Genomic DNA, 12426 nt, shown 5'->3' on the forward strand with positions numbered 1-12426 from the left:
GTTGGCCAGGCTGGTCTCAAACTCCTGACCTCAAGCAATCCGCCCACCTCAGCCTTCCAAAGTGCTGGGATTACAGGCGTGAGTCACCGCATCTGGCCTCAAACACCTAGTTTCTAGTCCCAATTCTGCCTCTAACTCACTGGACAACTTCAAAGAATCTCTTGATCTTTCTGGGCACAGATGCCTCATCTGTAAGAAAAAGTGAGAAGCCAGTATTGGCCATTATCTTTTAACCTCTTGCCCTCTTAAAGGAGGCTTAGCTCCCTTGAACCACCTCTTCACCTCTTTTTGTTGTTGTTGTTGCCCTGGCTGGAGTGCAGTGGCATGATCTCGGCTCACTGCAGCCTCCGCCTCCCAGGTTCAAGTGATTCTCCTGCCTCAGCCTCCTGAGTAGCTGGGACTACAGGCGCGTGCCACCACGCCCAGCTAATTTTTGTATTTTTAGTAGAAACGGGGTTTCACCATGTTGGCCAGGATGGTCTCGATCTCCTGACCTCGTGATCTGCCCACGTCCGGCCTCCCAAAGTGTTGGGATCACAGGAGTGAGCCACCGCACCCGGCCAGCCTCTTAAAGTTATATCACTCCATGACATTGTTAAGAGCACAGATCACTTGCCTTCTGTGGTGGAGCTGTGACTCCCGGGATGAGTTATTTACCCTCTCTGTGTCTCAAGTTCCCTCATCTGCAAAATGAAAGTAAAGAATAATTTAGTGTATCCTTGGGTTGTTAAAGGGTTAAAAGGCTAATATAGGTAAGGTATTTAGAACAGTGGTTGACACAGATAAGGACTACCCTGGCATTAAGATCATTATTATTCACTTAAATGGATACCTTTGTAGTTTTACATGAAATGTATTATTGATAAATAAAAAAATAGAAATATAGGCATAATCTGAGGATATGAAAAGACTACAGTGGATAACAGGCAGGAGGAGAGCTTGGAGGCCACTGTTTTTTTTTTTTTTTTTGAAAAAGCTTCTCTGTGCTTTGATTTTTCACGTATGTGTATATATGTGACACTAGTTTCTTAATTTAAACAGATTGAGCAAAAAGATCACTAAAATCCCTCTTATCTCTAAATGTAGAGATTGACTATGATTTTCAGAGAGCAACATTTTCTAGGTGTCCGGCTTATCCTTATTTTCATAGCTTGACCATTTTTACTTTTGACCTTCCCAGGAAATCCTTATGAAGGTTTAAAATAAACACAATAACTTTGGTATGTTTATAATGGAGCAGGTTCCGACTCCTTGGATACTAGAGAAACCGGGAAAGGTGAAAATATGAACTTTGTAAATACTTGGCCTTAGGGACTGGCTTATATTTTACCTCTTACAATCTTGTCCCAGAAACAATTCAGTTAACTAAAGGAAAGATCATAAAGTTAACAACCGCAACAACAAAAGCGTGGTTGGTAGGCAGCAGCCTGGCGGTGAAAGCGTTAACAGGGCTGGGTAAGGCGATCCCTTGAAATGAGTAAGACTGAGTGGTTAAAGTTTTCAAAGCGGTGGCAGCAGCGGCGCTTGGGGGAAAGGAAGCCGGTTGGAGGGAGCCGCGCACCCCTGCTGCGCGGAGGAGGGGGCTGAGCTGAACTCAGCAGAGGTTACACGCACAAGGTTAGTGGCCCCCACACGCCTCCCCAGCCCGCCGCCGCACTGACATCTTTGGAGAAGAGTCTTAGGAAGGCGAGGCGCCATCGCTCATTCTCGCGTCGTATCTGTCCTGCTGACTAGTCGCTAGTAGAGCCACTGGCCTTCTTGCCAAACCTCTGGGCTCAGTGCTCACTGAAGCCCTGGCACTTGTGAGGGACAGCTGACTTCTTCCCACACTTTTCTAAACTGGAGGCTTCTTTTCATACATCCAAAAGGAAACTTGTTTCTGGAATAAGTACTGTTTTCAGACCACACACACACACACATGCATACACACATACACACACACACGACCCCTACCTGTATATGCTGCCCCAGTACGGTTTTTACAGGTTGTGACCACAATCCGGAATTCCTATCTGCTTCGTTTGAAACTGAGAACAATGTCAAAGTAACTAAACAGGCTGCACTACTTTACCTTGTGGGAGGAATATTGTCTCTGAGCCTAAGGTAATCAGAATGAGGAGGAAAAAAAAAAGAACCAAAGATGAAAAAAGAAAAGAAACAGAGCTTCCAAGCACCCTGACTTGTAGTTAAGGCAAAACAATTTTTGGAAATGTGTTTCTAATGGAAATTTTTCATTGCTAGCATCATGTGGGAAGGTATATTGTAAAGGAAATAATTCTACATCTGCATAAGATTCAGATAAACGTACCGACCTAAACTAATCTGCATGTGATGCAGATAACAGATACACTTAGATTTAGGGGAAGGAGGAGGAGGAGATAACTTCACAGAACTTGTGTTCGGAGGGGGCTTTGTTGTAAGAATTGAGACTGTCCAGGAGCTTTCCCCAGGCAGGGGTGAAGGAACTCTTCCCGGCCCTGGCTGGTAGAGAGGGCTTGGGGAGCCACTTCAGCAGGCCAGTTTATTTCTCTGCTCTCCTGGCCACATAGGCAATGAACAGTCAGTCTTGTGCTCAGTGTTCCTCTGATCCTCACAGCAAGCACGAGTTGAGTCTTATACCTGCTAGCATTGAATCAGAATGAGTCATTTGAAACTTGGGTGCCGGAACAAAGTACTTGCAAACTGCCTTATGAGACACTGCCTCGATGTAGGTGGGATATACCTCTCGGAGCAGTCACATTTTTTTTCTCTTCTCTCCCTCCTTCAAGCAGGCAAGAATTCTGACGTTCTCAAGAGGCCAGCTCTGCCCCCGTTGCTCAACTGACCTTACCATGTGGACTCTGCTCCTCCAGGTGGGAACTGGAGTTTTGAAATAAAATGGATGATTTGACATTACTTGATCTTCTGGAGTGCCCTGTGTGCTTTGAGAAGCTCGATGTCACAGCCAAAGTCCTCCCTTGCCAGCACACCTTCTGCAAACCATGTCTACAGAGGGTTTTCAAGGCCCACAAAGAGCTGCGGTGCCCCGAATGCAGGACGCCTGTGTTTTGCAGCATCGAGGCGCTGCCGGCCAACCTGCTGCTCGTGCGCCTTCTGGATGGAGTGCGCTCAGGGCAGAGCTCCGGGAGAGGAGGCTCCTTCCGCAGGCCCGGCATGATGACCTTGCAGGATGGCAGGAAAAACAGGACCAACCCCAGACGTCTGCAGGCCAGTCCTTTCCGGCTAGTGCCTAATATCAGAATCCACATGGATGGGGTAAGAGAGATCTTATTTGTTAATAACATGCCCACATGGAGGTTGGATTTGTGTATACAAGGAGCTAGAGATTATCTTCTTTTAACTACAAGTTTAACATTCCAGAGTGCTGCTGGTGATTCCCCAGTGATACGTTTCTGTGCGCAGTGATCATTTTACTCAAATACGATGGAAGCCTGAGCCTACCTAATCTATCTAAGAATTCTCTTTAGAACTACTAAAGCTTCCTAGGTTCTCCTTTCCTCTTGTCCAGAAAGTAGTAGAACAAGGAAAGCCTTTTAGATTATATTTTTGGTGTTTGATTTCTGCTCTTCTGAGGCCAAACCAGTGCCTGGGAAATGCACGGAGGGTGGGGAAAAAAAAGAGAAAACAAATCCAACTGCTTGTTGCTTTTGAGATCTCTCGGAAATTTCCAAATGTCAAGTTTTTTTGAATTTTACCCAAATCCATCTTCCCACCCCTAGTCATAAAGTGCTATTATGGCAATACTCATTCATAATCTGTTCGAAGCTATCAAGATACTTGACGAGGGAGATAGTGCAGGAGGGAAGCGTCTATGTGGGTGGACTGATTGATAGCGAAGGCTGGGCTGTGAAGTACATCAGCTGTGTATAGAAGCTCTGCAGATGTGTCTCATTTTGCAAAATGAATGAAATACACAGAAGATACACAGCAGGCGCTGCAATTAAAAAACCAAACAGACCCAGTTAAGCCTCGCAGGAGATTAATGCTTTTCATGTTTGGATAATGGGAATCGCTCTGTCCAGCACTGAAAGCACACCCCGAGGACTTCATCTGACCTGGCTATGAGTCTTGTTGTGGGATAATGTGTAAGGGCACGTCTGGAAAGAAGGACATGGTCCTTGTGAGTCCAGCAGAATTATTTGCACCGTCACCCCTGGAGTCAGTGTAACAAAGTGGACACGGAAAGCTGTGGCTTGGGCCATTGGCATACTTAGAAAATCGAAGCTGCATTCCTTGAAGTCTTACCTAGAGCAAGCGTTAGAGTCTAAATGCTGGCAGCAGGGTCCTACATCTCCCTGCTCGGAAGAGAAACAGTGTGTGGGAGGGTCTTGCAGGACTGCTTCCTTACTCAGGAGTGAGGAGTGGCTTGTGATATGCATTTGGAACAACTTTCCAAAATTTTCCTTCTAAGGGCTACCGCTTCCTGGGTTCACTGCATCTTTAAACCACCCATAGGGCATGTGTAAACATTCGAAATGAGGGTGGGAAGAAGCGGGACATTTTTTCACTGTAGACTTTTTATTGCCATTGTGCTTGTATGTGAACACATTCCAGAAAAGGACTTTTTCTTTTTAAGTCCCTCCACTACCCCTGGTCCAGTCATCAATCAGAATCCACAGGTCTGGAAATGGCAGAGTGGGGGTAGGGAAGCAAATTGTTCTCAAACATGCCTCGTTTGTAGAGAAAGGAGCTCTATCTCTGGGTCAGCAAATCCCCCTTGAATTTCCAAGACCTAGCAACCTCTTCCCTTCCCCACCTTGCGGAAGTCTGACCTGCCTTTCAGCAGAGTATCATCACTCACTCAGGAAACGGTGTCACACTGGGAGCAGGCAGTTCCCTTATCAGCTTGGAATATTTTTGTTGTGGTTTTCATCTTTCTCAATGTGGCTGTGTTGCAAAGGAAAGGTAGCGATGAATGCAACCACAGCTCCCAAGTTTTTGAACTATAGAGGATTCCCAGGGCCCTTCTGGAATAGGGAATTGAGGTGAGAGCTGGTCGTACATAAGAGACAGCCATTAAGATACTGGGTCTCTCTGGAATTCTTTTGCAGGGACTTATAACATCAGACTATGGTCTGTGCCCACCCTCCAAGGTGCTCTGGACCAAGTCCTGTAGTGAGGCTGAAACTCAAGGGCTCCTGTGTTCAGGCAGGACCTGGGCTAGAAAGTTGCTCTGCAAGAGAGCAGAGCTGGCACCCCCACCTCCCAATTCCTTTATTTCCTAACTATCCTTTCTTGAAGTGACTCCTCTCATCCCTTTTGCCTTCCTCAATGGGGCTATGAACAAACCCATTTCTGGATGTCAATATGGCTGTTGTTTTGCAACATGTCTCTGCTCCCAAAAATATTACCTATCTTTTTGCAACTGTGAAAGTAACTATGCATCCCACAGTTCAGAGAACTGAGGGTTATCTGGATGCCACCGTCTGCTCAGAGAGTCAGAGGAATGGACTTGCATCCTTGGTCAAATCCTCCTGAGTTCCTTGCCCTCTCTGCCACAGTTCAGCCAATGTAGCCAAAAGCTACTTGCTACCCACCTTCTTCCAGGATAGTGTGAAAATTATCTTTGCAACGTACTCTTACTGCCTTAGAAAACATCTGCTGAGTAAATGCAAAGCATCATCATTAAGATTCATTTAGACATGCTGTATGATTTTGGGCAAGCCACTTATGTTTGCTGGGTCTCAATTTAAAATTCTGTAAAATGGGAAGATGTCTTTTATGAAAACAGACAGCCACTGTGAGGCTTAACTAATTAGTATCTCCAAAACACTTTGAGAGCCTTAGATGAAAGGCATTTGGAAGATCATTATCACAGGGAACATTATTATTGACTGTTTATTGTGTCCTGCCACGCATGAGGCATGCTACAAAATGTAGAAGGAGTTACAGCCCTTGCAGGAGAGGGTAATAGGTATTATTATTATTGAACTTGATTCTATGATGAGTTCAGGCCAGGATAATACTAAGTATAAAGTACTCCCCTCAGAAAGCATAAATAACCTGTTGTCACAGGGCACCATTTTGTAAAACACCTCTTTCAAAGGGCTTGCCGATAACCCGGCACCCTGAAGGAGTTCATTTAACTTCCTGTCCATGAGCTTTTGAAGCCTAAAGTCTGTTCTGCTCACCTAGGCTCATCTAAAAAACAAGCTCATCAAGCTCTTTTTGTTGGCTCAAAGAGGCCTGATGCATCCTGTGCCAACCAGTGTTCTAGGGTGGAACCAATAGTCACACCTCATGGTGCCAGCCCAATAGAGAGAAAAAAAAATTGCCTATTGTGCCGACATGTCTAAAACCCTCCCTAGATGATTGTGTAAAAAGAAAACTTGAGAAACAGCTGTAGGTTTCTACAGTGTGCAATTATTTCAAACCAACAGGCAAGCTCACCAGACTCCTCCAGGAAGAGGCCCGGGTGGTGCAGATCCCACTGGCTCTTCTTATTCCTTCCCTAATGCAGTTAAAGCAAAGGAACTTGGCAAGCCTTCAAAAGGATTGTAGGATCCTGAATAGCTGGTCTCTCTTCCTCCTCATTCTGTTACACTTTAGTAATATTTCTGTTTTAGGATAGGTGGTAAAGCAGAGAAGTTAAGAATCTATGGACTTGGGTTTGAGAAATACCCAAATTGAAATCCTGACTCTGCCCCTCAACAGTTGTGCACTTTGGGTGAATCACTTAAACCTCAGGTCCTCCAATTCCCCATCTGTAAATTGGAGATAATGGTAGTACCTACCTCAGAGGGTTGTTTTGAGAAATAAGTGAGATGATTCATGTCACTTAGCTCTGAGCACAGAGACGGCTCATATTAAGTGCTCAGTAAATGTTAGCTGTGGTTGTTATTGAAGTGACTCAATACTTTCTACTCTAAATTACACACACCCTTCCAGCCCCTTGTTAAGAAAGTGCCATCCAAAGACGGTGCTTGGTGCCCTGATTTTTGCATTGTTTTGTTTGTCTCCACGTGATCCGTGGCCATGATTCAGATGTGTGATTCTTCCCAGCATGTGCTGGCTTCACAGCTCACTTCCAGAACCCTTAAGGTGCTATGATCCGTTCTAGAAGAAAACTCCCTAACTAACTTCACTTTCCCCAAACAGCACATTCAAAGGAAAACCATACACAGGGCAAGAACCTGGTCTACTTCCTCAGCATCATCAGTTCTTCATTCACTTTTCTATCTTTTGCTTTTTCCTGCCTCTCACTCTATTCCCCAACACAAATGTTGCCATGGGTTCTGCAGGGGAGGACTTTCTCCCTACATTGCTAGTATCATGCCAATCACACACATTTCTGTCCTACTTGCCCCTTATCAGCAAGAACACACCTGCCACCTCCAGTACACAGACCAGGTGGTTTTGTCCTAGAAACTTTTCAGCTGCTGTTGCAAGCAACTGGTGGGGGAAAAAAAATGAGGTCAGAAAGCACATCAGGGAATTGAGGTTGGGTAGAAACCAGAAGGTGGGCCAGCCCCTTTCCTGGGTCTCAGAGGTTGTGTCCTGTAACAGAGCTGTGATATCGACAGTGGGGTTTTTGCTAAATTTGCAAGGGGATTAAAATCATCCCAGGCCCCTGAAAACAGCAGATAGGTGCCATCCGGGACAGCAAGTACCATATGTAGCAGGTGGAGGAAGACATAAAGGTAGGGGCTGAGGTTGAGACGTCAAGAGACCCAGATGGTTCTCCAGCTTCACACACATTTACAAACATTTTTAATAACCACATGGCCCCACATTGGCACTGCCTCCAATCTCTCTCAGTGCACCTCTTTTCTAGTTAGTCTCCTCCCTTTTATTGCTTACTGTAGTGTTTAAGGATTTATGGTGAAGTGGGCTGTATTTGTGCCGGGATTCAACTGTTTGTTAGCTGTGAGGCCTTAGGCAAGTCACTTAACCTCTCTGATCCTCAGTTTCTAGATTTGTATAATGGAAATAATAAAGGCTTACATATATCATACAGCTATTGTGAGATTAAAATGAGATAATATATATAAAGAGCTTAGCACAAGTGCCTGGCATATAACAGAAGCTAATAAACGTTAGCAACAGTAAATAACAAAAGAGTAACAATAGAAGAGAAAGTTGGCTGGCACTGGAGTTCTTTGCACACACAAAGAAACATCCAGGGATCCCCATTAAAAAAAAAAAAAGGAACCAAAGATTATTGCAAAAGGAAAGGGAATTCTCAAAAAGACAAAACTGTAGTGATAAGAAATAGATCAGTGGTTGCCAGAGGTTATGGATTGGGGGAAGATGTGACCAAAAAGGGGCAGAATGAGGTGATAGAACTGTTACATATCCTGATTGTGGTAGTAATTAAATGAAACTATGTATGTGTTAAAATTCATAGAAATAAATGCCAAGAGAAAAAAGTCTATTTTACTGTATGACAATATTTTAGGAAAGGAAAGTAAGCTCTTGCACATTTCTTTTAGGCTCTGCCTAATTTTCACCTGACCCACTCTGATTTCCTTTCATTTCTATGTGTATTGGATCAATGCTATTTCTGAGAAAAACTTCACTATCATTTCAGTGATCAGGGTAATCCCTGCAGTGGGCTCCTCCCTGTCGTAGACAGTCGTTCCATTACCTACTTCAGTTCTTTGTTTTTGTTTTTGTTTTATCAGTTAAAGGTGTCTGGCGAAGCAGTGGACAAACACAACAACAGCTCATTCCCCACAGGACGGCCTAAGCTCTGAGGCAATGGGTGGGGCATAAGGATTTTCTTACTCAACCTCAATTATCTGCCATGTGCATTAGGGACATGTTACCTAAGGGATTGGCCAATATATATTTTTGTGTTGTTTCATTTCCTCTTAGGAAAAGTTGCCTTCCCACCTGTCCCTTCATACTATAAAAAGACTTAGGAGAGAAGAAAAGTGCCTATTTAGCCCTTGACTCTTGAGGAGCATCCTCATTTGGCCCAATGCAGGCACCATTACATCATTTTGGGCTTAGCTGGGACCAGCTCAAGTATAGGTTGTGCAGCCCTAATTTGAAAATCTGACATCCAAAATGCTCCAAAATCCAACACTTTTTGAGTGCTGACGTGAGGCACAAAGGAAGTGTTCATCAAAGTATTTTGAATTTCAGAGTTTAGATTTTTCAATTTGAGATGCTCAACTAATATGTATTCTGCAAATATTCCAAAATCCAAAAAAAAAATCTGAAATCTGAAACTCCTCTGGTCCCAAGGGATACTCAACCTGGATAACTTTACTCAATTTCTTTTCCCTTTAAAAAAAAATCATGCTTTAGAGACAGGGCCTCACTCTGTCACAGTGCAGTGCAGCGCAGTGGCCCAATCATAGCTTGCTGCGGCCTCGAACTCCTGGGCTCAAGCAATCCTCCTGTCTCAGCTTCCTGAGTAGCTGCAGCTACCGGCACACACCACACCTGGCTCTCCCTTTCTTTCTCCTTCTGTTTATTCATGCTTGTACTTTAGACCAGCCTTTCACATGGTGAATTCTGGTAATGGGTGTGCCACAAAGTGCCAGGGTCAGACAAACCTGAGATTAAAGTAAAACTAAACATTTTCCCTTTGCTGCAAAACTTTTTGCAAGTTTTAGCATGTTAATGAACTGTGAATTTCTAAGTGGGATCTTAATAAGAAGCACTTCCCAAATATCTATGGCATTGACACCCCCTTTCTTCTCCCTTTTATTGTATTAGCCTCTTAGTAATATTAATTGTCCGTGGAACAAAATTTGAGAAACGCTGTCTCAGACTTCACATGCTCAGTTATAACGCAAAAGATATTTTTAGGAAACTGTTGGAAACTCACTATTGCCACCCTCTGCAGTATTTTAGTTCCTACCAGTTTTCAGCTCTAGGCACTATGGTAACGTACACAGCAAAGCAAAGATTCTCACCTCCTCAGTGCAAAAACCAATCACGACTAATTGGTAAACCAACCAGTCAGTACACATGTATACAAACATACATATACATATTGACATCTATATATATATATAAAAATTAGGGATATTGATATTGATTTTAAGGTATTCATTATAAGACATTGTCTATTTAGTTACAGTTCTTAGAGGGAAAGAGAAACACTACTATGTTACATGCTCACTGTAGGATGCATCCAATTTTAGAAATGTTAAGATGTGAAAAAAGAAGTGTCTTACCAAAGAGTACATATTGTCTTATTCCACTTATATAAAATTGTAGAAAAGACAAAACCATAAACCATAGTGATTTTTTGGATAATGAAAATGTTGTATGCAATGGTATATAGTTTTACCAAAACATCAAAGTAGACACTTAAACTGGGTACATGTTTGCGTATAAATTATAACCCAATAAACTTGGTTAAGACAAAGAATTCTTAGACTCAAGAAATGATGGTTTATGAAAATATCAGGTGGCGAGGCAATTCAGTTTGAACAAAATGAAACTTGACTGATAAAAAGAAACTTCCTAGGAAAACAAAAAGATGTTTTAAAAGTCAGGAAGTATATGGTCAAAGGAAGAAAAGGCAGGGTCCGTTCTGGGCGTGTGGACCTAGAAAAGGCAGGATAGGGCAGGGATATCTTGAATGAGAATGGAAGCTGAAGGAGAAGGGAAGGAAACAGATAGAGGAGAGACAGAATGACTAGATACTTGCCTTCCTATCAGGGTGACTAGATACCACCAGGAAGATGCATGTCAAGCGTTCTCTGTAATGAAGTCTCTCCAGCAGCCCTCATGCCAGACTCGTTGCCTGCCATCATGAGGACTATCAGCTGTATCTACAGCAACTTCCTGGATTCAGTGCAGCCAAACAAGAAGTTACCTCTACTCCAAGCAGGTGACCGAGCTTACTGGGTAACTGAGGAGCAGTCTCCATGTTCCTGGCAGACAAAGCCATTCTTTTCCATTGAAATGTCAGGTTACCTGAAACCCCTAGCACACATGAACACCAGCAAGAACATCCAAAGCAAGTGATAGAACATGGGCGGGGAAAGATAATTCTGTTCACCATGAGCTGCTTCCTGCAACTGAGGCCTGTGCCAGTCCCCAGGGTCACACTGCTCCAGATCCCCAGCTCAGAAGCCAGAGCATTCGACAAACTGTTCCTAAGTGCCTGCTGTGTACCAGGCTCTGTCTTGAAAGCTCACACCAGGGACACTCATGAGCTCAGACTCCAGGACTCAAAGAGTAGCTGAGTGCATCTCAGATCTCTGTCATTTCTTTAATCTTTTTTCCAAGCACAAACAGAAGAGGCAACTCATCTTATCTCTGAATACTGTGCTCAGAGCACCCAGCTCACAGCTTCACCCATATTAGGAATTTTTTTTAATGAAAGAGTAAATAAATAAACACAATCATGCCTGTAGTAGACCTCATGGGATCATGAAAGAACTCCTCATTATGCAGAAATGAACCCTTTATGAATTGAGCCATTACAGAGCTATTTGAGAAACAAGTAGCACACTTTATTAGGCGTAAAGTCATGTGGTGGCTGAAACATCCTTGCTGTGAATCACCTTATTGAATACCTTTTTGGGTGATGAACATCATTCTCAGGAGAATACAGTGGGCCAGCTTCAAGATCTCTTAGTTCATGAGTCGCTAACCCTGAGAAGATAGCAATGCCACTGCATATGTCTAAACTCTTCCATCATACACCACAAATTTCATGTGCTCTTTGATCTTGAGAGAAACGTTTCATCTTAATTGACACTTAGTCATAGGGATACCAGTGACAGAAAGGAAGAGGCTCTGAAAGAATTTGCCCCTGAGTTTATGAGTTGAACCGACCTGGCCTCCCATATGAAGGGAAGACAGTGTTTCCAGTAGAAACATGGCCACTGTACTCGTGCTGCCAAAGCCCTCATTTTATCAGTTTTTTCAACAATTATATTTTTTATTGTGGTAAAATACACATAGCATAAAATCTACCATGTTAGCCTTTGCTAAATGTTCAGTTCAGCAGCATTAAGTACATTGATCTTGTTATGCAAGCGTCACCACTATCCATCCCCAGAACTTTGTCATCACCCCATACTGAAACTTTGTATCCATTGAACAATAACTTCCCATTCTCTCCTCTCCCCAGCCTCTGGTACATATGTGTGTGTGGGTGTGTGTGTATATAATGTGTGTATGGGTGTATATATATGTATGTATATATATATATGTGTGTGTATATATATAATGGGAAGTTTCAGTATGGGGTGATGACAAAGTTCTGGAGATGGATAGTGGTGACGCTTGCATAACAAGATCAAGGTGCTTAATGCTGCTGAACTGAACACTCAGCAAAGGCTAACATGGTAGATTTTATGCTATGTGTATTTTACCACAATAAAAAATATAATTGTTGAAAAAACTGATAATATTAGGTAAAAATATGATATATTTAAAATTATTTCTGAATAATAGGAATAGGTATTTTAATATTATTTTTAAAATATGTATTCCAATTTTCTGCTGCTT

The 12426-nt window shown here is 43.0% G+C and overlaps 1 protein-coding gene across 2 annotated transcripts in view; it reads left to right on the forward strand.

Moving 5' to 3' along the window:
* The first annotated feature begins 1486 nt into the window (after positions 1-1486).
* The window catches only part of SH3RF2 (SH3 domain containing ring finger 2), a 145701-nt gene continuing 134761 nt past the window's right edge, over positions 1487-12426 (forward strand). The window contains exons 1-2 of one of the 2 annotated variants that reach the window (XM_025388668.1): positions 1487-1617; positions 2769-3255. In XM_025388668.1, the coding sequence (XP_025244453.1) occupies positions 2878-3255 (378 nt within the window). In that variant the 5' untranslated portion in view covers positions 1487-1617; positions 2769-2877. The remainder of the gene's footprint in view (positions 1618-2768; positions 3256-12426) is intronic. The other variant, XM_025388667.1, reaches the window with a different exon arrangement.

This window comes from Theropithecus gelada, chromosome 6 (assembly GCF_003255815.1).
Source record: "Theropithecus gelada isolate Dixy chromosome 6, Tgel_1.0, whole genome shotgun sequence".
NCBI classification, from domain to species: Eukaryota; Metazoa; Chordata; class Mammalia; order Primates; family Cercopithecidae; genus Theropithecus; species Theropithecus gelada.